Below are 25018 nucleotides of genomic sequence, written 5' to 3' on the forward strand. Positions count from 1 at the left end.
GGAAAACTGCAGTTCTGTGCTGCCTTGGGCTGAGGGGGAGAGAATGCAACCAAGAAGGACCCTCAGCACCACAGGCAGTTCATAATATCTTACTTTTAACCACTGTTTGCTGCTGAACTGTACTAATTGTGTCCAGAAATCTTGTCATTTCAATATACAGATGAAGTCTGGGATTCAGCAAAGAATTAGTCAATTATTTTCATACAGTTTCATAACAGGAACCTGTTTTGATGCATTGGCTCTGTTCAGAGCGAAAACAACAGGAAAACGGATGCTCCTTTTAATCAGCTTCCCCATCCAGCTGGACGTGCCCTGAAATTTTATTTGCAGAAATCAGCACAAATGAACAGGCAAGGCATTAAGAAAGTCATACCAAAACTATTAATTTAATTAAATACTCAAACAAGGAAGATGTCTAAGTGACAGGAACATGTTTGGATGTGAACGACAGCCATGAGACATGAAGAACCTGTGGCAGACTCTAATTCCCAGCACCTACACGGTATGTGATGTGATTTCCAGCCTGCACACCGCTGTAAGTGTCACGGATATTTGCAAATCTGTCTGAAAATTGAAGTTGTGATATTTTAGAGGATGAATGCTCTAGGGCATTGAATTTTCATCAGAAACGTTACAGGTGAAGAGCTACCGGTTGGGTCCTGGGATGGATTATTTATTTTCCAGAAGCAGAATGTAGCACTGCATGGAAAAACAGAATTTTCCAGGGATATTGTTTAGCCTTTATAAACAAGGTTTTGGTGTATTGTATGACCCAATGAAATGATGTGTGACTGACTGCTTACACAGTTTTACGTGCACAGCTCGGAGGTTTTCCAGTCGCTTTCCTAGGTAACTTAAGGACAAATGCTGCCTCACTTCATCTCCTCTGACACCAGACGCTGATTTTCAACGCCATCTGTCTCTGCTCCGGGCCAGGATGCAACAACCAACTCTGTGACAGTTGTCTGCCACTTTGAATGAGACTTTTTTCCTCGGGGGAAAAATAGCCCTTTGTGGGACAGGAGTGTAGCGCTGCGGGCTCGAAAAGGCTTATTTCATCTCGGAGGCATGAATGGCGTTTTGCAGTTCACGATCGCTGCGTCAGACCCAGCGTTGTCCCACTGTCACAGCAGCGGGACGTGGATAAACCTTGGTGCAGGCAGAAAATGTGGCCAGTGCAATACGCCCATTAACTGTTGTTATTTGCAGGACGTGCTGGACAATCGCGTGGGTCTCACAAGGAAAGGTAAATGCCCTGGTATTGCTCCACCGTGCCGGCGTAGCGCCCAGGGATCCTGCTTTGCCGTGTTTACGGATGCTCGACCCAAAATCCCGGCGCCCACGGGCAGCAGGAGCTTCCCACCGAAGTGTTTTTGTCCGGGCTGTTTCAGTGGCGACCGCGGAGGTTTTGGGGGTGCGCGCGTGGCTCTGGCAGCGCTGGAGCAGCCGGATCTGCTTTTCCTGCCGTCTCCAGCTGCGGGGGGTTAACCCCGGCCGAGCGGCCAGGCGTGTTTGCCGGGGGAATTGAGAAGAAAAAAAAGCGAAAAAAAAAAAAAAAAGAAGCAAGCAGCCGCCGCAGCCGGAGGTCCCCGCTCCCTCCCCGGCGCTGCCCGTGTGTCCCCGCCGGTCCCGCTCCGGAAGCGGCGGCGCCCCCGGGCCCGCCCCGCTCCAGCCGGGAAGGGGCGGGAGCGGCGGGAGCGGCGGCAGGTGCCGCGGGGCGGGAGGGAGGATGGCGGCGGGGGACCCGGAGCAGGCGCGGTACTGCGGGCGGCTCTCCTACCTCTGCCTCAAGCTCACCCTCATCACCTACTCCACCTTCTTCTGGGTGAGCGGCGGGCGGGGGCGGGCGGGGCTGTGCGGGGGGCTGGGCTCGGAGCGGGGAGTCCCGGACCGCGGTCCCGCGAACCCCCGGGCAGCGGGGTCCCCCCGCGCCAGGCCCCGGGCTTTGGCAGTCGGTGGATGTTTCCGCGGCTGAGGTGGCGGGTGTCACACCCGTGGCAGCGCCCCGACCTTCCCTAGGGACTGGCGAACTGGTTTTGGCGGATGGGGAGCTGCAGGAGTTGGAAGTTGGGCAGGTAAAAATCGTCCGTGCGCGTATTAAAATGCGGCTCTTTCCTCCAGGAGAGATGGGCAGATAGAGCCTTTGCCCTACGACGTCACTCACCTGTGTATGGGATAAGCCCTCTCCCGAGCCTTGGCAGGATGAGGCTGCGAGGCTGTAGAATTACAGGTGTGTGGCACTTGCTGTCCTCATCCAGGTGCTGGATAAAGCCATTAAGTCGCAGAGGCCAGGCTACGACCACTGACTTCTGACATGTGGCAAATCCACCCAGACCAGGCACCACCCGGGCTGGAAGGAGCCCTTGGGGCTGTTTTAAAGTACTTTTTGTAAGCACCGTGATTTTAAAAGGTGCTTTTCTGGGCTCTGGGATACTGGGGTGATGCCGGCTCCAGGCTGTACTGATGTCGGAGGTGCTCAGGCGGGGTTTCTTTCTGGCCCGTTCAGTTTAAACGCTGCTTAAGCTCTTGTTTGGCTGGTCTGTTTCTGTCTGACATGGTATTTGCCAAGTGGGATGGTAAAGCTTTTAGTACACTGCGTGGGAGGAGACCTTTAGATCCACCAGGTTTGATAGTAGGTGTCTGATTAGAGATATGATTTAATAAAAAGAGATTGAAACACGAAGCGTTTGGGTGCAGTTCAGGCTTTTGGGGATATTGAATATCTTTTGTCTGTCTTAGCAGACAAGCCAACCCTTGGGTTTAGGCTTCTGACACTTTCCTGCATTCCTCCACAGCGGCTATTCCACAGGTGCGAGTTTCAGGAGAGAGAAATTTGGTGTGTTATTTTCCCACCCGCGTTTTTGCAGCGAGTCCTTTGCGAAGGGCCGCGCGCGTTGTCTGCTCCGCGTTTTCTGTGGGCACCAAGGGCCCTGGGTGGTGGGATGTGAACATTCATCTGGTGGCAGAGAAAGGGCTCTTCTGAAGCGATTCTCGGGGCGTCCGTGGAGGACAAAGCCTCTTTCAGGCAGCCCGAGGATTTTATTTACTCTTTGTAGTTGCTCGCTGTGGGTTTTCAATGCTCTGCCCTTGTTTATAACCAAGAGCTTCCATTTGTCGGCTCTGCCGGGGAGATGGTTTGCTCCGGGAGGGGGAGGGATGGGGGCTGCAGGAGGGGGAAGGAAGGATGGGAATGCTGGCCTTTGCTCGGGGGAAGGAAGGCTGGCGCTGGGCATCATCCCAGTGCTGGGGCCGAACACACCCTGCATTGTGTGAGGGGCAGCCTGTGGGCTCCGCTCCGAAATTCCCTTTTATTCCAGCTTAGCCAGGCAGATCTCATCAGCTGTAAATGCCACTCGCCTGGTTCTCTTTTCAGCTGTGTGATTCTTGCTGCGTTTGGGTGTTCGTTGGGGTTTTTTGTTTGTTTTGGATTTTTTGTTTTCAGGTTTTTTTTTTTTAATTGGTGTAAGTGGAAGTAAAGTTTGGCTGTGCAGTATTGGCTTGCTTAAATTTTGGGTGGTTTGTGATGTTCTGCTGCTGTCTGGGGCTTTGACCTGCTGGATGCTGAGTTCATTCAATTCCCTTCCTGCTGTAGCTGTTTCTCTGGTACATTACGAGTGATGAACGCCCAGATTCGAATCCCCAGGATGGTTTTAAACCACCAGGAACTAAATAATCAGCCTTATCCAAAGCAGAGAGGAAATTAAAACATCACTGGGAGTGTTGGAGGGGATATTTGCTAAAGGCCCTGTGTCTTCTCGTAGGTCTTACCCAGCACTTTTTAAAAAACTTTTTTAACTCTTCTGCTGGTGCATGAAGCTGTAATGTAATTTTTCTTGCCCAGCTGAAAGAGAACCCAGCATTTTAAACAGAAGGTGCTGTTGTTGAGTGGCTGCTTTACTTAAGAATAAGTACTGTATATACAGGGTTAAAACCTCTGCTTATAAATAAATAAATGCTTTTGCTTTCTCTTGGGAAAGCAGCTTCTGTGCATGCAAAAGCCCCAGAGAAATCCCCTGATATTTGCTGGTGGATGCTCATTTAATGTGAGTCAAGGCCAGTTAATTTTCCTGCATACACAGCTGGAATTGCCAAACTGGGAGCTGTTAGGAAGGATGCAGGATGTAAACAGCCCCTCTATCGGTGGGTTCCCTACGTAAGAGTTGTGTTTCCAGCCCCAGTCACAGGAAGGGAGAGCACAGGTCCGAGAGGAGACTCTCGGATGTGTGATGACTGCTGAGTTACCACATCTGCTTGTCATAAATAATTGCTGCTGTTGGCTTGACCATGTTAAAGGTTCAAAAGATTTTTATTAAATGCATAAAAAAAGTAGAAGATAATAAAAGCATAGATCTTGGAGGTTGTGTGAGCAGAAGTGCAAGTGAAAAGGGGTGAGCATATATGTGTCCTAGAAGATGTTATATGTGTCTATACATCTTAAGCTCTTAAAGTGGGAATGTGTCTTGTATTTCACTCACAGGCACCTTTGAATCTCTAAAACAACCAAAAAACTCTGAAATTTAATGTTTTGATGAGAAAACTACGGTTAAGAAAAAGGAAGTTTGATAAAAAGTTCTAGTCTTGAAACAGTGCTCTTCTGAAATTCTGATAATCCTCTTCAAGCTTTAATAGCTGTGGTTTATGTCCAATATTTGGGGTTTTTTTTACTTTTCTAGGCAAGAGTTAGTGTTGATTCTGTTAATGGTATTTCAAGTTTGCAGGAGAATCCAGTTTTGGTTCTTTAAAATAATTTTTTAAAAAATAACAATAATAATAATAGAACTCCCGAGTCATGTGTACAAGTACAGTCCCCAGTTTTATAATCTGTATTAGGTTTGTATGGTGCTGAGACTCCTTCCTCAACTGTTAGAGCTGCATTTAAAAGTTTCTAACTGATTTATTTTGTCATCTGCTTGAAAAGAAATCAATAATTTATTACCCAAATCACCACATTTTTTTAAAACACGAAGCTGACACTACAAATGGACCATTTAGTAATAAAAAAACCCCCCAATTACAGTTTTACAGTAGAAGCATATAAGTGGTAATTTTATTACCTGTTATTTGTCCCGCATGTTTTCTCTTCTGTCATCATTACAGCACAATTTCTGCATTTGTCAGAGGGGGAGTTACTCTCAATTTGCTCCTGTCAAATTTTAAGTTGCTTTTTAAATAGCTTCAGTATATTTATTTTTATGGCTGAGCCCTTCTGAGAATTTTCTTTTTAAATGACAACTTGGTGGCATGCCCCACATATTGTCCTTTGGGGATATTATTCACTCCCTTAGAAAGTAAAGAATTTCCAGTATGTTGTTAATTATTTTAAGATATCCCATAATTAAAAAAGTATTTCAACTGTTTGGCTCGTGTTCTTGTAAATCACGTTGTGTGTTCACCTAGCCCTTTGCCTGGGATATACTGTGTCATATCCAAAATTAAGAAGTGAAATTAAAAATGAAGAAGTATAATTAAGAAGCATTGGTGTGCGGGGAGCAGACCCGTGGAAATGTCAGGTCAGAAAAGGGGAATGTTGTTTATCACATTGCCAAAATGATTTGTATCTGGTCTCTTCCCTGAGGATGTGTCTAACTGTTGGAGTCGGCAGGAAAGTTTTTCCACTGCAATTTTCATGATTACGTATTGTGGGCTATTTTTTATTTTAATTAATTCAGCATAATTCAAAGTGATTTGCAGCCTGCCATAGGCTTAGTACCAAGTGATTTAATGACTTAACTAATTATTTTGGTTGAAATATCTTTACCTTTTTAAACTAAATATGTTTCTTCTTATTTCACTTCTGGCTTTATCAGGTACTTGCTCAAGAATGTGACATAACTTCAGACTTGGATTTTTTTTGTTTGTTTTTAATCCAGTGCCTCTCTCCTGATGGCAGGAGTGGAGGTACAGGATATACCTGGCTGTGTTTACTGAGCCTAAATACAATAGGAGCTGGTATGAAGGGATGGATAAGCTGTTTGCAGATGGGCTTAGAAACTGTGTTATATTAAATATATATATATTTATAGATATATATTCATACACAGAGAGAAGGACAGACAGACACGCAAAGGAGGATCATTAATGCCATGGCAGTTGCTCATATATGTCATACATGTGATCTCAGATGAGTAATAAATTACATTTCAACCAGTGCTGTATGTTTCAGTTTGTTTAACTTCTAGCATGCTAAAACATTATGAAATATATTTTTGAAATAAACAAGTTTGATTTGTTTTTTTTCTACCACAGCTCCTTTTCTGCCTTTGTCTTTGAGTTGTTTTTTTTTCCTTTCTTTATCCAAACTTCTGCTTTGTGCGTATCGCCGTTTATAATGTATCCTGAAGTGAGCAGTTCCAGGCCCCTGTGTACTCACAACATGTCACATCAGTGTTTACTGGGAGAAGGAGTAACATCCGTGCTCTCCTGTTTCTCTTCCAGCTCATCGGAGCCCTCGTCCTCGCTGTGGGGATTTATGCAGAAATCGAAAGACAAAAGTACAAAACTCTAGAAAGTGCCTTTCTAGCCCCAGCAATTATTTTAATACTTCTGGGTGTTATAATGTTCCTGGTATCCTTTGTGGGTGTGCTGGCTTCCTTAAGAGACAACTTATGCCTTCTGCAAGCAGTAAGTGCTGTGATTTTTATTCCTAATTTCCAGTGCTTGTTGCTTCCGCTCTTCAGTGCCCTCTGAATTCACACCCCATAACTATGTCTGCATTGAAAAATATTTTAATGAAGTTGCTTTATTTTAATTAAATCTGAATTTAATGGCAGTGATCCCTCCATCAGGGAGCAGTAGCCAGTGACAGGACCGGCGAGGGTCTGACCCCTGTGCTGAGAAAACCAGCTTCCCAGTAGTTAAGGTTTTTATGGAAAATACCCAGGAATGTTTATTATTGTCAGTCAGTGTGTATGTTGTGCAAACTCAGCTGTTGACATACCATTTGACACTGGCTCGCATTTGGACCTGGAAGAAGGAAACCCTGGCTCAGGCTGATATCTGATGGTGGCTGGAGTCTGACTGTCCTCCCTGGGAAGCAGAATGTAGGGGTAGATGTGGAAATGCGTGGTACAAGGTTAGCTGAGTAGCTTGTGGCTTTGAGAGAAGGGCCCTGAGGGTGAAATGAAAGGGACAAGGTTTTTCTCTCCAGTGCCTCTGAAAGAGTAAATTTTAGGGGAATTCCTGGATAACGCTGTGGTTGCAGATGGAAGTTGAACATGCGACTAATTAAAAATAAAGTGTGAAAACGTGTTTTTCACCTCCATAGAATCATAGATGGTTTGGAAGGGACCTTTTAAAGGCCATCTAGTCCAACTCCCTTGGAATGAGTAGGGACACCTTGCACTAGACCAGGTTGTTCAAAACCCAATCCAGCCTGGCCTTGTCATACCAGTTCAGTCTAATGAAATGCTGAATACATGGTATGTTGTGGGGGACCACAACATACAAAGCCAGAAGTAACGGTGGATTCTGAAATTATGCTGGAATTTTGCTGAGATCCCATCCTTAAGCTTCTCTCACACTGAGTGTGGTGATGTGTCTGATGCCAAGAACATTTTCTGTTCCCATTCTGGTAGCAAACCCAGATGGGTATTTAACAAAGCCAGTCCCTGATTCCTGCTTCTCAGGCTGATTCCAGATTTAGCAGGAGAAAAGATACCTGTCTGGTGAATTCGTGACACTGATACTGGGCATAGAGGTCATAGAAGTTAAACCAGCTTTCACAGGGGAGCATTGGGGGTTATTTTCAGACGAGGGATCAAAAAACTCCGCTTCCGATGAAGTTCATTGTTCCACAGCAGACCCAAATTCACATAACAGCCATCTTTTATGCCTGAAGCGTTGGAAAAACATTTCAAGTGCTGGTACCTTGCAGCCATCTCATAGTGCTGTGGATTTCTTCATGTTATTTGTATTTTGCACATGCTTTGATGAGCAGCCACGAGTGCACATGTTGTGTGAGTGCATCTGTGAGTATCTGTAGGTACACACACAAATACATGTGTACAGCAACACACTAAAAGGTACTGAGCCTGGAACTTTGCTTTGATTTAGCACTGGCAATTTAGTAGAAGGTAGTTTGGATTATCTTAAGGTGCTGTTTCACCCACTAATTGAAAGCAAACAGGCAAGCACTGGTTTTGTAGGAGACATAAAAACATGAAGTTTGGTGTGGTTTATAGCAGTCCATCAGTGTGCTTCTCTGCGATGCTGTTGTGGAAAGAAGTGTCTTGGCATGATAAATACATCTAATGGTTTTGAGTCCATTCAAAGCAGACAAATAACATGTTTGCCAGTTGGGCAAAACCCAGAATAACTGAAGCGAGGAAAAAAGGCTTTCTCGTGACATGCAGAGTTTTATAAGAACAGACCCATAATTTCATATCTTCTTTTAAAATGCCATCTCGTTTGCTGAAAGCCAGATCTCTTGGCAACTGAATGTTAGACTTAGGGGCATTAATTGAAGGAATAATTGGGATTTGTTCTGTCTAATGACTCACTTGCACTTGTTTTTCTGCAGTTCATGTACATCCTTGGTATCTGCTTGCTGATCGAGCTGACCGGTGGAGTGGTGGCCCTGATCTTCAGAAACCAGGTGAGCTCCTTGTGTTTAGGTTTTGATCACGGAGAACGTGGCTTAAGATCCATGAAGTTACAGGTGTGCAATATAAAAGGTGTTAAAATTGTCAGTAATTGATGGAGGTCTGAAGAAAGGTCCAGGCTTTTCAGAGCCTTCAGGGTTCAGTGATGGTGGGATCTGCCATTCATCTGCTCTGGAGATGAATTCCAGATTAAAGAATTTGAAGAAAATCTGGTAACTACGAGTGTGCAATACAGGCAAAATGGGTTTCCAGCTCTTTGTGTATTACAAAGTGCTTTCTTCTGTTTTGCCATCTGGGTCTGACTGCTGATTTGGGAAGTTTCCAGATGGATTTGGAGACTTTATTTTTTAGTGGCCAAAATGTTTTACCTTACCTAAAGGACAGCTTTTCCCTGCCCACATCCATAAGCAACGCAACTAATTTATATAAGAGACTCCATCATTCACAAGCATGCTATTACTATATTAAAACCTTGATTTTTCTAGACAGAAAGCAGCATACTATTCTTTTCAGTTAGAAATGCTTTAAAACATAAATGTATTCGCTATGGCAAGTACTAGATTGCTGTGCTTTGACTTATTTTTCTAATCTGGCAAAATATGAGCATTAAAAGGAGATGCTGAATAATAAGACATGTTCCCTCCCCAGCCCAATCCTACCACGCTCATTTTCCACAAAAGCCATGTGGCTTTACCACATACGTACATGTGATGTTAAAAAAAAAACAAACACCAAACTTAAAAAAAGATTTTTAAAAAAAAAATAATAACTTTGTATTTTGAGGTAGTGCTATGTTCTCTCTGGCTGGTGCTTTCTTCTTACTCCATGCTGGACCAAAGCAGGACAGCTGTGCTTAGGGACAGGTTTCTTTCATTGTTTTTCAAAGTTAATGGAGATGTTTGCGTCAGTATGGGGAGGACAAGGAGGTATTTATAGAAGCTTAGGGTAGCAGCCTTTATTGAGGTGCTGTTTGTCTTCCATGTCTCACTGATTTTTTTTCCCAGTTCTTTCTCTACTGCCTTCTCAGATCTGTAGGGTCTAAATGAGGTTCTTGGCCAGTTAGGATGGTCCTGCAAGTTGTTATTTCTCATCACCAATGTGCTAATGCTTTTTGTTCTGGTTTGCCTGTAAGTGTTGCAGTTTGTAATACTGAGAAGACGAGTAGATGTATTTCAGGTTTTCTGACCTATAAGGATTTTTAGGTTTGGCCATTTTAACAGCTGGATTGAAAGGGAAGTCATTACATTCTGGTTATGATTAGTCCCTGTTTTTGCTGTGCTGTGATTGTACTGGGTCTTGAAAACCAAATACTTCTTTCTTTGTCCTCATCTTCTGAACTTTAAAGATGTTTTATTGCTTTAATTTCTGATTTGCCATGCTGAGGAGATACCATCTTATATCTGCCAATCCACTGCCATATTTCCCAAAAAACCCACTGTAAAATGTACAGATACACTTTTTTTTCCTGCTTAAGGTGAAATAAAGCTCCTTATCTGGCAGTTATGGACTCCTCAGAAAATCAAATTAGTGGAAAGTTCGCAGAAAATAAAATTTATGGAAGGTGGTGTTGTTGCTCGGAGTGTGGTGCAGACCCAAGATCCACTGTTCTGTCACCCAAGTGGTGGTGAGGATTCCCAAGTGCCCAGAGGGAGGGATCCTGCCTGGGTATAACGGGACCATGTCTGGGAGATGCTTGGAGAGTCTCAGAGAAGAGAAGTGTTGCACTGTTGGCACTTCCCATCACAAACCCAGCAGTGTGGCTGCTTCCATAAGAAAGAACAGATGGTTGGTCCCTGCAGGGCTCAGCTAAGATTTGTTTTTAACTAGGGTTTGTTTTTCCTTAAAGAAAAAAGCCTTTTCTTTTGTGCCCATCAGTTACACTTGTCACTTTAACCTGCTCTTCTAATTTTGTCTCTGTGTGTGCAACCCACGAATCTTGTTCTCCTTTTGCTTTTCAGACAATCAAGTTTTTGAACAATAACATTAGAAGAGGAATTGAGAATTACTACGATGATTTAGACTTCAAGAACATCATGGATTCTGTTCAAAAGCAGGTTTGTTGTTGGGTTTCTTCCCTGGGACTAACTTGGTGCTGAGATGCAGCAGGTCCTCAGCGACAGCTTTGAGTTTTTCCAGTGACGTGATAATCAAGTTCTCACTGATGAGGGGGGTGGGATCTTGTGTGTCTCTGTTCTGGTGTCGCTGAGATCAGGGCTCATCCAGCATTCCAGCTGGCATTTAAAACCCTCTACATCACTGCAAAAACAGGGGGCCAAAATGCAGCTTTTGCCTTGGCAGGTGCAATTCAGATACTCAGGGTCAGATCCTACAAACACGTGGGCTTATGGAGGCCCCACAGCTGGATTCAGACAAGCTCAGCCTAAATTCCACCCAAGGCCTTGCACTCAGTGTTTCTGCTGGTCCAAGAGATTCAGAAGCATCTCGTTAACAGGAGGCCCTGGATAAAGAGAAATGAGGTGGCATTTAGGCTGTTAGAACACAACATGTTGTGTTGTCACTTGAGGGCATCCAGAGAGCTCTCTAGCAAGGTGGTTATTGGATGGAAATGCCCGTGGAAATGTATATACCTGTAATTAAATTTCAGAAATGCTGTTGAGCCCAGCTGAGCATTACTTAATGGCATGTGAAGTTGACTCATAGCCTTTTTTTTTTTTAATAAGGCTGGTCTGTTGAAATGTTTATTGGGTTATTGAAGAGTTCTGCCATGCAGTTCAGAGACTATAGAAGAAGCAGAAAATGTTCAGAAATGTGATGTCAGGGCCCATGTGATGTCCGTGACGGTGCCAAATAATGATTAAAAAAAAAAATTAACTTAGGAAGTGTTACATGTATTTTAGGACATCGTTATGGAGATGGCAGCCTGCTTTGAAAAACAAAGCACGGAAAGTCTGTCAAAAGCAAACCATCCCGAGGAAATTTCGTCATTAGACTTCATAATGCTTTAAAGTTTCCATGCACTGCCCAAAATTATGGATACATACAGCCAGTATACATCTTACTGATTAAATGAACTGCTGCTTTTCCCTTTGTTTAAATTATAAAGTGAATATTTGTATGAAGTCAGCATAAACTTACAGTATTTGTTTGTCAGATTTCAGTTCTTCTAAATTACACTCACAATGTTTTGGTGAGATTGATTTATGCCTTATAGCAATGCTTTTGTCTTTTAGACCCAGTTGGAAATGTAGTCATAATCCTTCAAGCAGCTGCAGAAATTTATTACAGGTCAAGATAGAATGAATTTAAAAACATTGCTTAGTGATGTCCAGACCTGGAAAGATAATTTTTCAGCTTGGAAAAGATGGGAAGTGGAACTTAGACACCGGTACTTTGCTCTGGCACCCCGGGTTACAGCTCAATGAGTGATGGAGGAGTGCCACCTATATCCATAATTCTTTTTAATTCTGTCTGTCATATACATTCATATGTGCCTTGCTGACAAAAGGACAGATTTTTTGGGTGGCTCAGGGCTTTTTAAATTGTTTTATTCTAACTTCGTTTTCTACTTATTCAAAGAGTTCCAGATACGATTTTTTCCCCCCCTTTTACCTTTCAGAATCACAGAACCATTTAGGTTGGAAAAGACCTTTAAGATCATTGAGTTTTGTGTTGGTTTTTTTCCAGTTTAAGTGCTGTGGTGGGGAAGATTACAAGGATTGGTCCCAAAATGCATACCACAACTGTGGGGCACCGGGCCCGCTGGCCTGTGGGGTGCCCTACACTTGCTGCATCAGAAATAAGGTAAGTCCTGGCCCCTCAGCATCACTGGGGTTTGCTTAGAAAGGTACCTTACTTTAGGAATTCTGGGGTGAGAAGTGAAGGAAAATGGGTCCTTCCCTCCCCTAATGGATCTGTGGGTCTTGACAGCTTGAAAAGGAGAAAATAAAATGAGTTAGATGTGTTGGCTCTGCTCCACTGTACTGACCCACCACACAGCCCCAGAAGGGATCTTGGGAGCAACTCTAATCTCATGGCGAGCCTGAATGAGAGCTGCTTAAAGTTAAGTTTTGCTGGTGTTTTCCGCAGGGTTTGCTGTTCCAGCTTTGCCAGGAAGCCTGGGCCCTGATTGCTTCCGTGGGTGGGGGTTGGAGTGATGTGCACCAGCTGCTGTGTGAGTTAAAACCCAGAGTGACCTCGCCATCCAGATTATTCCAGAAATGTGGGCAACTGACCTCAGGGTCAGGGCATGCTTGTGGGCACAGGTCTGGACTGGAGCTGCTGCTCTGCCCTAACCTGTCCTTGAAAACTACCTGCCTTCCCACTCTCTAAAATCCTGGAAGGACTGGGGTCTGGACCAGTTTCTCCATCTATGATGAACTGGTATTAACTGGTGCTGACAGCAGGAGGAGCAGGCATTGAGTTTCATATAAATATGTTTCAATCTTATAATTCATTGCTCTTTGAGGGATATACAATGCTGAATTTGATAAAAAATTATTCCTCAATTTAAAACCAGTCCAGGCAATCCCTGCCTCGCTGGGTTTTTGTCTTTGTTCTGAACACAGAACAAAGAGAAATCGAGGCAGAGAAATTGAGTGTGTGTAATAGGAGACACAGTAGAGCTCGTGGTGGAGAGCCTGCTGCTGCCTGCTTTGGGCTGCCCTCTCAACATCTGCCTTGAGCATGGCTGTTTAATTACAAACAGGGAAAATAAACGCAATAGCTGCATCAGTAGGTGTTCCTGAGAATTGTGTCTCATATGAAGGTGTTTATTACATGTGCTTACACATTTTTGGTGCATGAGAAAGGGTCTGTTTAAATCTGTGGTGAGCTTCTCAGGAACCAAAGCTAAACAGTTATGCTTTGAGTCTTGGGTGTTTGAGAGTAAGAAATTTGTGTGTATGAAGATAGTGTCTGCTGATCTGCAGACAGAACTGCATGGAGCAGAATAACTCAGGATTTTGTCCACAGGAAAGGGAAAGCACTAAAATAAAAACTTCTCAAAGGGAAAATATACTCTCCATGTGCTTCACTGACAGCTGGAGATGGGAGAGTGAGGCTACTTGTAAAGTGGTAAGCTCAGGGAGGTTAATTGAAAGGCAAGGAGAAGCCCCCAAATCATAAACAAGCTTCATATTTAAGCACAGGCTGTTGATCAGGATGCTGCAGTGCATTAGGGCTCATGGCTTTGCCACACTCATGGTGTTGCTGGGCCTTGTGGAGTCCGAGCGGCGCGGAGGCTGCTTGGCAGGGTAACACCAACACAAGGCTGCAAGGATGGCTGCCTCGGGGAAAAGCCAACCAGGGGATGCATAAATCTTGTATGTTTGACAAATGCTTCCAAATACAGGCTGGTTTCTCTCCTGGAAAGCCACAGATATGGTTTGTGATTACTCACTGGCTTTGTAGTCATGGAAAACTCCTGCTAATGTTTGAGGTTGGATTCTGATCCTCTAAAAAATCCTTCTGCTAAAACGAGCCAGGCTCACACTGGGGAGGCTCTGAAGGAACTGTGTTTAAGTCAAAGTATTTATTAATGACTTACACTAGTGTAGCAGATAAAATATAGTCCCAAATGCCTATAATCCTCTGTTTCTAATGCATTTATCTCTGTTGTGTGTATTTGCTTGTGCCACGATGTGCTGTTTGCAAATGCTGTTTCAAGTGAAATGATGCAACTGCATTCCTTGTGGTCATGTATTTTGGGGGTTACATGTTTTGGGGGTGGTCCCAGGGTGCTCTAGTGGTTTGGGAACGTGAAATCACTCACAGCCAACACAACAACACGCTGGTACAAACACTGACTTCCAAGTGTATTTATTCCCTGTGGTTGGCAGATGGGTGCTCCTCACGGTTTCCCAACAGCCCTGTGAAATAGTTGGAGCTTTTTCTTCTAGGATGTTTGTTGACCTTGATTGTCAGACAGTTGGGTGTTCAAGGTGGGAGCCCAGATTTTAGGGGCTTAAGAACTTTGACCCTGGCTGGTGTTTCTGCCGCTTCGTAACATCCGTCTTTTGCAAACATCCCTCTTCCTTCTTGGGAAGGTGACCTGGGAATCCCAGGCTACCACTCAGAGACTACCAACATTTAGAATCTTCATTCCTACATCTTATTTTAATTTTGATGAAGGGGTATTCAGTTACCCAGAGTAGCTGTGGCTGCCCCATCCCTGGAAGTGTCCAAGGCCAGGTTAGATGGGGCTTGGAACAACCTGGGCTAGTGAAAGGTGTCCCTGCCCATGGCAGGGGGTGGAACTGGATGGTCCAACCCAAACCATTCTGTGATTCTCTATCAGTAACACAGTTTGTTCTGCCTTATTTTTGTCATTTACATATTCTCATTTTCTTCCATGTCTTTGGCTTTGTTCACTGCTTTCTTTGATGCTGGTGGGCTTTATGTTGGATGATTTATAAGTGAGGGGGGGTTGTTTTCAGGTTAGCTTTGCCAGGCCAGGTAGAACTTTGGAACCCACAGAGAATATTACATGGCTACAGAAAATGTGTTAGTAATTTGTGGTGAATGCAAGCACTCAGTCTTTTTAAAATATATAGATTTTATATTCATATATATAATGGTATATAAAATGATATTGTAATAAATTTAGTCTTGTAAAATGTTCACACAAGCATTCATAGTATTGGACATTATTTGAAGCTTAGATATTTCTGAGCTTAAATTTGTCATCATGATGGCATGAAGGCCATTTTATGTTAACCACTGGTTTTCTTAATAAGATGTGTTAAGTTATTAAGGCTTTAAAATGAAACCCAACTGTTCGTTCTGTGGAACTGCTGTGTCATAGCTCGCTTTGGTTGCTGATGCCACGCTGGTTTTGCTGGATAGATATGGCTCAAATGTGTCATGACACACTGACAATACTCATTTCTCTGAAATGAGCTACTAAATCTGACCCTGGGCCTGCTGGAAGAAACTGGTGTTGGACTGGGAAATAACCCTGTCGCTGGTTTTGTATGGGCTGAAAGAGTAAAAATAACGTTTTTGTAATTTTTATTTTCTGCTGCAGTTTGTATTTGTTGTTTTCTTTTCAGACAGACATTATCAACACTATGTGTGGATACAAAACCATTGACAAAGAGGTAACGTAACCAGTGTCCACCCTTCCATGGCAGAGGGTGCTACTTCTCTGCATTGTTTTTGGTCAGTTGTAAAGTTGTCTTCTGCATGCTTCAGTCTACCAGACAGTTAAATCAGCAATTAAAATGTTTGTGGGTTTTTTTCTGAAATAACTTCCATATATTAAAAAAGCTAATCTTGTTTGATTGTGGTATCTTCCCTTCTTTGTATTTTCCGTGATTCCTTGTTTCATGACAACTTCCCCAAGCTAATTGCACAATTAATGCACAAGAAGCTGCTTTCATACTTTTAAGCAGTGACTTGACTGGGGGAAAGCTTTTAATACTTAAAAGCCAAAGTTTCTCACTGAGTAAAATCGGTGTTAGTAAAGCCAACTTAGCTGTTTCTAAGTATTTTGTAACCCCATAGTGGGTTTTTTATTTTTAGGCCTGTAATAGTTATTCCTGGAAGAAGAGCGGGGCTTCCCAGGTTGTGTTGGCAGCCCTCTCCTCCCTCCAGGAGCGGGATGGGGCCTCCTCCTTCAGCCTTCCCTTTTGGGAATAGCCCTAGTGACTCCAGAGGAGTGACTGTCAGCTCAAGGCAGTAATTGCAGAGTGATTAAGAAGGGAAATCAGTAATTGGATCTGCCCTGAGTTCTCCACTCCTGGCTCTGGAGTGCTGGTGTGGGGGCTGCTCCAGGAAAGCCCCTCTCCCCAGCTCATTTGAGGCACTTGGAGCACAATGCCAGCCTCGGTTGTTGGGTTTTGGGATTACTGGTTATCTTTACACACGACTTGTCTTCATTTAGGTTAATTGATTTACGGCTTAATCACCTGAACGCTCCAGCCTGGCTCCAATGCCCCAAGCACTTAAGCATATGCTTAACTTCACCCCATTCATCTGCTTAGGACCCTTTGCAGCCTCAAGTGCTTTCTATATTATGGGCTGGGGTCACGGAGCAGCACAGCTTGCAGGACTGAATCTCAAACCCTCTTGTTCCTGCCCTTTTTAGAGTCTATTGCAAAGCACTTGGTCCACAATTTATATTTTTCCACTGCTGTACTTCCAACTTGGAAGAAGAGATGAAAGCCAAAGGGAGACTGCTCTTCTTTCAAAGTGGTCTCAAATCAGAATTGGATGCATTTCTTGTAGAAAAGTGGCTGCAAAACCAGATTTAAAGCAATAAAATAACTTATTTAAGTGTGGAACAACTTAAAAAAAGAAAGGTTTAAAAAAAATAACTTTTGTGGGTGTGGAGCAACTTAAAAACAGATGGAAGGATTAGCGGTGAGGTCTCTGTTAAATGCAGTGGGTTTAAAGAGGTGGGAAGGCGAACCAGATTTGCCTCCCTGAATTTTGAGTGACCACCATGGGTGTCGCACAGCAGTGGAACTGCCTGTTGAACGCTCACTCCCTTATTTTGCAGCGCTTGAGTGTTCAGGATATTATTTACGTCCGAGGGTGCACGAACGCAGTGCTTATCTGGTTTTTGGACAACTACACCATCATGGCTGGAGTGCTGCTCGGCATATTGCTACCCCAGGTAGGGAGGGGGCACTGCCTTATCCACTGAAGGGAGCATCTGATTTGTTGCTACAGTATGTGAAATCCCATTTGATGTAATGTAATTGATAAGCTGAGGCGGCATTCTGGTAATTTAGTAGCATTACTGCGATATGTTGCAGGATTTGGTGGGGTAATTTGCTCTTGCTTGGGGTTTTTTGAGTCCTCTCCTCCTCAAGCTGCATCCACTGAGATTTTCTAATGCTCGAAAGGACAGGGGTGCTAATTCTTCTGCTGTTTTAGTTCTTCACAAAAATTATCCATTTATACCACTACATGAAAAGTGAATTTATATATGTATATTTACACACACTGCTGCCCGTATATCCAACGTGTGTATACACAGTTTGTAAAGCCTGCTGTAAGAAGCACGAGATAAGCCGCCTGTGAGCTCTGAGTAGAGATCCCTTCCTTTTGCAGTTCCTGGGCGTGCTGCTGTCCCTGCTGTACATCACCCGCGTGGAGGACATCATCACCGAGCACAAGCTGAGCGAGCGGCTCTTCGAGGACCCGCAGCACAGACCCGTGCCTGAGCTCGGTGGGGCCGGCTGCTGCATGTGCTACCCAGGGTGACTGCGGGGACCCCGAGAGCAGTGAAAGCCAGGCGAGCCCTCCTGGTCTGGCATGTGCTGCTGTCACAGACCTGCGGCGGTGCCACAGTGCCCTCGGTGTGTCTGCGCCCACAGACGCCCCAGAAGGGCCCCGCGCTGCCGCGGGATTGCGGCGCTGCCGGAAGGTGGGTTTGTGGATCATTAAATCTTCTTTTTGAGTGATTGCTGAGTGATACAAAGCCAGAGCAACTATTCTGGGAAGATCGGAACGTCGATTTCTGGGGAGTGTCTTCACGTCTTGGGATGTCGTATTTAAATGTGTGTCGTTTCCAGCCTTATTTTCTTACTCCTTCCAAGAGAGATTTCTTACCGATCTACGTGGTGATTATTAAACATACGTTTAATAAACGTGTTTTGCTAATCTTGATGACTTTACTGACAATAATGGATGTGATGCTGATCGCTTTCATTGCTCAGTTTTCTGTGCCTTTTAATAATGGGGCAAATGCCAACGTGGAATTAGTCAGGAAATGCTTGATATATTTTTTTAATGCAATTTATTACTGTCTGGCTTTTGTATTAAACTTACAAGATGTTTGAGTTTTGGATATATCTTTCCTCTTTAGTAAATTAACTAGGTGATTTATGACTTTCTGTTTTTTTGGAGTTCTGTGTGTCAAGATGTTTCTAAATTTTATTGTCAAAATAAAAGCAGTAAGTTGTTTTTCTTAAAAAAACAAAGAAAAGAAAACAAAATAACCACAAAGATTTTGTGTAATATGCTTTTCATTTTCTTATATAAGTTAAACCTGTCCCTCAAATGCTGAATCCAAAGGTAGAAATAGGTGGAGCTGTGATTCTGGCTTGGGTGCTGCCTGCCTGGGCTTTTGGAGAGGCGCTGAACATCTGTGCCTCACTTGCTTCTGTTAGTGAATTGGGGACAATACTTGGGAGTCACCAAGAGCTCTGGGGTTTTTGTTGGTGTTCCTTTGTCCTGAGCATTTCTCTGCAGTCTCTCTAGCCCCAGCCAGGCTTGCAGGCAAAATGCAAAACCTAATTATCACAATACTTCAAATAAACCCAAGATGGGAAGAGAATAAAGCAGGTTTATATCCTGAATCTAAATCTGTGCTTTTCTGAACAATCCACAAAGACAAACAGAGCAATATCTGATATTATACTCCTTGCTGGTTTTTGGTTTTGTTGTTGTTGTTTGTTTTGGTGGTTTTTGTTTTGTTTTGTTTTTTAAATTTCCTTGTCTTGGACATTTTTTCTGCTTTTTTTTCAAAACTCAGTGTTTTCTGTTTAGCTCTCTGCCTTCACCAAGAATTTCTGAGGAAGCTTTATGCATTTCCAGGAGCCAGAAGGGTCTCATCCAGTTCTTTGGTGTTCCTGCTGGTTTCTAGGGAGAGAGGTCTCACGGCGTTATTTCCTACAGCACACTCTAGCGTCGGGTCCTGCACGTGGTTGTTACATATTTCAATTGCTCCATACCGTTGTTGCCTAAATCTTCCTGGGGTCTGTCTTGAATAACATGCTTTGGTAAGTTAGGAAATGAGGTGTGTTTTAAGGGTGGGTTTATGTATAAAGAGAGGAAGGGGAAAAGGAGGAGCAGCTTGGGAGGATGGAGCAGACTGCTGGAGAAGCATGGGAAAATTAAAGCTGAAACTGCTTTGTTGTAGACAGTGAGCTGGGAAGGTGAGAATTCTCCTTTGATGACAGAAGTAATTTTTTTTTCATTACTATTAGTGTCTTGTAAATGTTGTGGGGGCTTGAAATACGAGCTGTCCAGGAAAGCAGGAGGTGATGGAAGCATGGTTAAACTTTGGGTGGTTTAAATGACACCGGGAGAGTCTTTGGGAATACCAGAGAGTAATTCTCCTTTAGCAAGGAAATTTGTGGGCTGTACTGAATTTTCAGCCATCCCCAGTTTTCATACACAGTGTTTGCATGGGAATGGTGTCTACCTGACAATTACGAAGTCAACCTGGATGATTTTGTTTAATAAATTGATTCAAAGAAGTTTAGTAAGTTGATTCAAAAGCTTGACCTTTCCCATTCCCTCAGATTTGAGGAAATTAACTCTTGGCTTCACAGGCCCGTGGTGACCAGAGGGAAGGATGATGCTTATCGGGAGGTGGCTGGAGGGAGATGCAGCAGTTCTCTGCTCAGCTGCCTTTTCCAGACAGCTGATGTGAAAGTTGGCTTTAAATGGGTGAAGAATGCTGATCTAATTCAATCCCTGTCCTCCTGGTTGGGCTGCTCCTCACAGATGCATCCTTAACCTGATTTTAAAAAAATGCTCCTTGCCTGCTGTTGAAAAGGCTGAGGCAATTCCAGAACTATGGAATTTTTTTGTGTGTGTGTAGTTTTAAAGCACCTTGACAACTGTGAGCTTCCCGGGGTTCATCATCCGTGTGCTCCTGCTTTCCATCACCATTCAGCTAGAAACAGAGGTTTGCCTCTATATTTCAAATAATTAGAGGCCATAGAGGCACACACTTGGGGTGCCTGGCTGGAGCATCGTACACAGTATGTGCTGTATATGCTGCTGCTGGAACATGATAAAAACCTTTAATTAGCACGGATCCGGAGGAGAAATGCCGAGCAGCTCTCCCTCTGCTGGTGTGGATGTGTCATATCGCAAGACACGAGTTAAGTCCCTGCTCGCTGGAATTAAATCTCTACTCAGTGCATCCATACAGCACAAGGCTTCCTCCAGTGGCCCCTTCCCCTGCCCTCCTTCAAGAAGCCCCTTTGTGCCGGCACAGCTTCCATGGGAATCCCTCCATAGCCCTGAACCTCTGCAGAGATTATCATCTGTTTGTGAGGGACACTCGGGATACGGCTGCTGGTTACAGCTTCACCTGGAAAACCAGCCTCAGAGGTGGGATGAGCTAATTTCCTCTCGATGAGGAAAAAAAAAAATCAGTGTTTAAGGTCTAAAAAACATTTAGCTAAAAGTTGATTTGCAGATTTGTGTTCCTAAAGCCCTTTTGTTCACTAGGACTTCCCAGAGTTCCTGACATTTCTGCACCAGCTGATCATTCAAAGGTTCTTGTGTGGGTTCAGGAATTGTTTTTTGATAAGAAATAATGTGGGTGTTCCACCACAGGGAGCAGGTGCTCCCACTCATGGGGATCCTGTGGGCTCTGCTGGGCCAGGGAGATCAGCCCGACCCCAAGGACATGAGTGGCATGTGAAGTTGCTTTGGGTTGACGTCCTCATTTGATGACTGTGCCTTTTTGGAGAGGGAGGGCAGCATCTTCATCTGTGGTGGGAGAGCAGTGCTACTGTTTATGTCAAATTGACTTTCAGTCTATTGTGCTGCTTAAAACTGATGCAGCTCCATCTCTTTTTGCACTTGGGATAGAAGTACTGGTTGGGAAGTTCAGCTCCTGGCCTGATGGGTGTCTCTGCAGCTCTAAGGGATTACATCTGGACCCACAGCAGCAGGAAGAGCCCTTGGCAAAAGCAGCTGTTAAATCCACTCGGGAAAGTGAGAGCCCTGTCCGTTTCCAGCCTGTTTCCAACATGCTCTTTGAAGGAGGTACTTTTTTTCCATGGAAAGTTTTGTCCTTGTTGAAGAGGTGAAAGCTGCCATCCTGGAAAAGAGCCAATCTGCCTGGGATGTGCACACCAAGGCAACGCCACCTCATCCCCCTGGGCATTGGGTACTGGTTTGCTGATCCCAGCCCCTTCTCAGTGCTCAGCCCTGCTTGGACATTTTCTGTGGATCAGCCCCATGGGCTCTGGGGTGGGAGGTTTTGCCTGGGGAAGCACAAGGAGCTCCTGGCACTGGCTGAGCATCTCTTGCCACAGTGCTCCCAGGGATGCTCAGGGACTCCTCAGTGGGATCTGTGCAGGGCTGATCCCTCGGCTGGAGCAAAGCAGGAGCAGCACCATCAATTCCAGCTTGAGGCTACAGCTTCCTGGGTGAAAATAAGCATAGCAACTCCCTGAGGGGTTTGGAGGGTGCTGGGGAAACAGACTGGGGTGTCAGATGAGGAAGGAGCTCTCTGGGGTGCCTGGAGCTACGTGCAGGCACTGGCAGAGCTGCTGAGCTGCTGTGGACTATTGGTTCTTGGAGACATCTGTGTGCAGGACTCGAAAGTTTCTGTGTTTTTTCAAACATAACTGGGTTTTGCTGGGTGGGACAGCTGACTCCTCCCCATCTCTCCCAGGGTGGGTGTTGTGTGCTCTCGGGTGCCGTGCAGCACACTCCTTGGCTGGGATGGGTAAGTACAAATTCAAAGGGCCTCATGCCGGGGCTGGGAAAAGTGGCTGTGCCAGAGTAGCAGTGCAAACCGTGCCTGAAGCTTGGCTACAGGCTGTGATGAGTCAGAGAACGTGGTCCTCTGGAGGGATGGCCAAATCCATGGCAGAAGGGGAGAAGATGCAGGTAAGGAACTTCAGTGTGAGTTCTGAAAGCCTTGATCTTTCCCATCACAAGCCTGTAGGAGGTGACTCTCAACCTCAGACCGCTGCTGCTGGTGCTCATGGTGAGTTTGGCAGCCCTCACGTTGGAATCAGGCACGTGCAGAGCTGCTGTTGGGCTGTGCCTTTACCTCTCTTGGGTCTTCTCCTTGCCCTTCTTTTGCTGGTGAGGCACTGTGCAGCTGCAAGCCCTCTTGGCTCATCCAAGGAGTCCTCCCAGGGTCCCTCTCCCTGCACATGGGGGTGGGAAGCATGTTGGGCACAGCTCTGGGAAGGTTCCTGTCCCAGGGGAGGGATGCTGGTGCTGTGCTTGTGCTTCCCTCAGCTGAGACCATGGCTCAGGTAGAAGTGGTCCCCAGCTTCCCATAATTTGGTGTTTCCTAAAATAGTGTTGGTTCTTCAGGAAAGAGAGGTGAAATATCCAAAGCCCCCAAGACAGTTCCACATCTGGGCTTCGTTCTGTTCCCAGCCAGCTGTTAGGTTATTTCCGTATAAAATGTATTTGTGCTGCAGAAAGCATCTGATCCACCTGAGGAAATGGGCTCTGTTAGGATACTCTCTATCTCAGCCCAGGATATATGTGTGTGTCATGGGGTCATTGCACAGCCGCCATCCCAGGAGCAGGGACAAAGGGACCAGGATGGATGGGATGTGCTGCTTGAGCATCCCATGGCAAGCAGCCTCATTGCCCGGCAGTGGAAGGAGAGGCTGTCAGTGCCCACGGGGTGCCTGCAGCACCCCTGTCACGCCTCATCCTGCCATCCCCACCCTGGCACCGTGTGAACGGGGCAGGATGTTGCCCACCCCCAGCCTGGTGACAGCAGCAGCGGCACGCCAGCCCCCCACCCCAATTATTGTTGGGTGTCGAAAAAGACATTGAAAAGCAAGGAGAAGAGCTGTGAAGAGGGTCATTTTAGTGGTTCTTTCTCTCTTCTTTCCCCCCCCCCTCCCCGAGGAGGAAGTTAGAAAAGCAGAGCCCTCAAAGCCGCATTGAAAGGGTGACAGAGACGGGATAATGCGTAAGACTGAGGGAAGGAATCTCAGAGCACTCGCCACGGTGTTTTAATGATCTGTTAACAATTACCCCTTTCAGGGGAGAACATATGGTAGATGGTTTGCTTTTTTTTTTTTTTAAAAAAAAAGGACAAAAAAAGAAAAAAGAAATTACTTCAGAAACTTAAATGATGGTGGAAAATGGTGGGTATTGTGGTGAAGAGCTGGGGGAGGGAGGTGTAGCCCTCGGAGGCAGGGGATGTCAGATGATTAGAGGATGTCAGATAACGTGTCCCTGAGCACGGGGGCCTTGCTGGAGCCAGAGACCCCCTAAAAATGCTGGTACCCTGGAGCTCCTAAGCGTAGCTGGGGCTGGGTGCCTGGAGGAGCCATAATAGGATTGAAGAAGTGTAGTAATGAATGAAAATGATTAGGCTGCTAATAAAAGTCAGGAAGCTGCTGGGACCCTTCATGACATTGGCTGGAGCATCCCCCTCAGCTCGTTCTCAAGACCAGCTTTGTGGGCAGGGCTGGTCCTGAGCTCCCCTCCCTGCAGCTGGGGTGGGCAGAGCCACCCAGAGGGCTCCAAGGCTCTGGCTGCACATGGGCAGTGAGTGCTTGGAGGTTTCCCTGCTGTTACCTGCCTTGGGATCGTTGCCTTTCTTCCACTGAAACCTTTTGGCATGAGTTTAGATTGTGGTTCATCAAAGTCACATGTACAGGTTGATGGTAACTTGTCTTGCAGAGCTGGGCTGCAGCTAAAATTCTGGGTCACAACTGCAGTGTTTTGTGTGAAAATACATGGATATCTTTTTTTTTTTTTTTTTTTTTTTTTCAAATACATAATTTCTTATTGAGATACAGAAGTCAGGCTGGCTGCTCATCTTTGCAGGGGTCCTGGCATGGGCTGGCAGGAGGAGGTGTGCTGTTTGTGGGCTTCCCAGGTTCATTATACACCTGGACTCAAGGAAGAAAATGGTCCTGTATGGATATAAACTTGTCTTGTCACCACCGCAGCAGTGCAGGGCAGGAGAAAGCTCCAATTCAAAGGTGAGGAATTTGGCAGATTAAGCCACGTGTTAGATGAAGAGCTGGGAGAGGGTTTGTGCAGATAGGCAGGGATAACTGGGGAAAGCTGGGATGAGGAAACAAGGCTGCCTAGAAGGGACGCCAGTGCAAGGTGTACCAGGAGAGGGGCACAAAAATGTGGGGAGGGGAGCAAGGGGATGGCAAGTCTGGGACAGAGGAAGGGATGATGCTTCCTGAGGCTGAAAGAAGGGAGGAGATGGGAAGAGACCAGGCTGGCACAGGAATGGTCAGGGAGGGGATGGAGTGTTGCTGGGATTGCTGTGGGGGCTGCAACCACATTCAACCCTGTGGGACAGTCAGCACAGCACTGTAGGCTGCCAGGTGTGGATGGCACAGCTGAGAATGGCGACAGGAGGATCATGAACTGGTTACCGACAAGTATGTGGGGCCAGTGGGCAAAATACCCACCCCACAGCTTTGAGTCACATCCCTCCTGGCAGCAGCAGTTTGGCTTGAGCCGTGACCCCTGCACCACGCTGGGCACATCTCCCAGTGGTGGCAGCAACCTGGCACCAACTTCAGCTGGCAAAGAAAGGGTCTAAGCCCCCCCATCTTGCTCTGTCTCATGTTGAAGGCTTCAATGAAGCTCTGGAGAGGGGTTAGTTTTGTGTGAGTCCATCAGGGCACCTCTGCCCTTTTTTTCCAGACCAGATGGGGGGATTTCCTTCAAACTCCTGGCTTTTAGCAACTTTTTTTGCTTCTCAAAAGCCAGGTCTCTGGTGCATTCTGCTGTGTTCGAAGTCTGACTGT

General features: G+C 45.4%; 1 protein-coding gene across 3 annotated transcripts; it reads left to right on the forward strand.

The window, feature by feature from the left end:
* Positions 1 to 338: 338 nt before the first annotated feature.
* TSPAN15 (tetraspanin 15) lies at positions 339 to 24474 on the forward strand. 3 transcript variants are annotated; one of them, XR_003530580.1, is made up of 9 exons: positions 1721 to 1825; positions 6436 to 6621; positions 8519 to 8593; positions 10559 to 10654; positions 12246 to 12362; positions 15611 to 15658; positions 17062 to 17178; positions 17619 to 18424; positions 24462 to 24474. XR_003530580.1 is itself a non-coding variant. In XM_027661045.1 (8 exons), exons 1-8 carry the CDS (start codon positions 461 to 463, stop codon positions 17769 to 17771), a joined length of 834 nt encoding a protein of 277 aa, XP_027516846.1. In that variant the 5' UTR covers positions 339 to 460; the 3' UTR covers positions 17772 to 18486. The 3 variants fall into 3 exon arrangements, 2 of the variants coding, with proteins under 2 accessions (XP_027516846.1, XP_027516845.1); XM_027661045.1 differs by lacking the exons at positions 1721 to 1825; positions 24462 to 24474 and adding an exon at positions 339 to 502 and having other exon boundaries at positions 17619 to 18486; XM_027661044.1 differs by lacking the exon at positions 24462 to 24474 and having other exon boundaries at positions 17619 to 18486.
* The last annotated feature ends 544 nt before the right edge of the window (positions 24475 to 25018 follow it).

Source organism: Corapipo altera, unplaced genomic scaffold, assembly GCF_003945725.1.
Source record: "Corapipo altera isolate COAL_440 unplaced genomic scaffold, ASM394572v1 133, whole genome shotgun sequence".
Lineage (NCBI taxonomy): Eukaryota > Metazoa > Chordata > Aves > Passeriformes > Pipridae > Corapipo > Corapipo altera.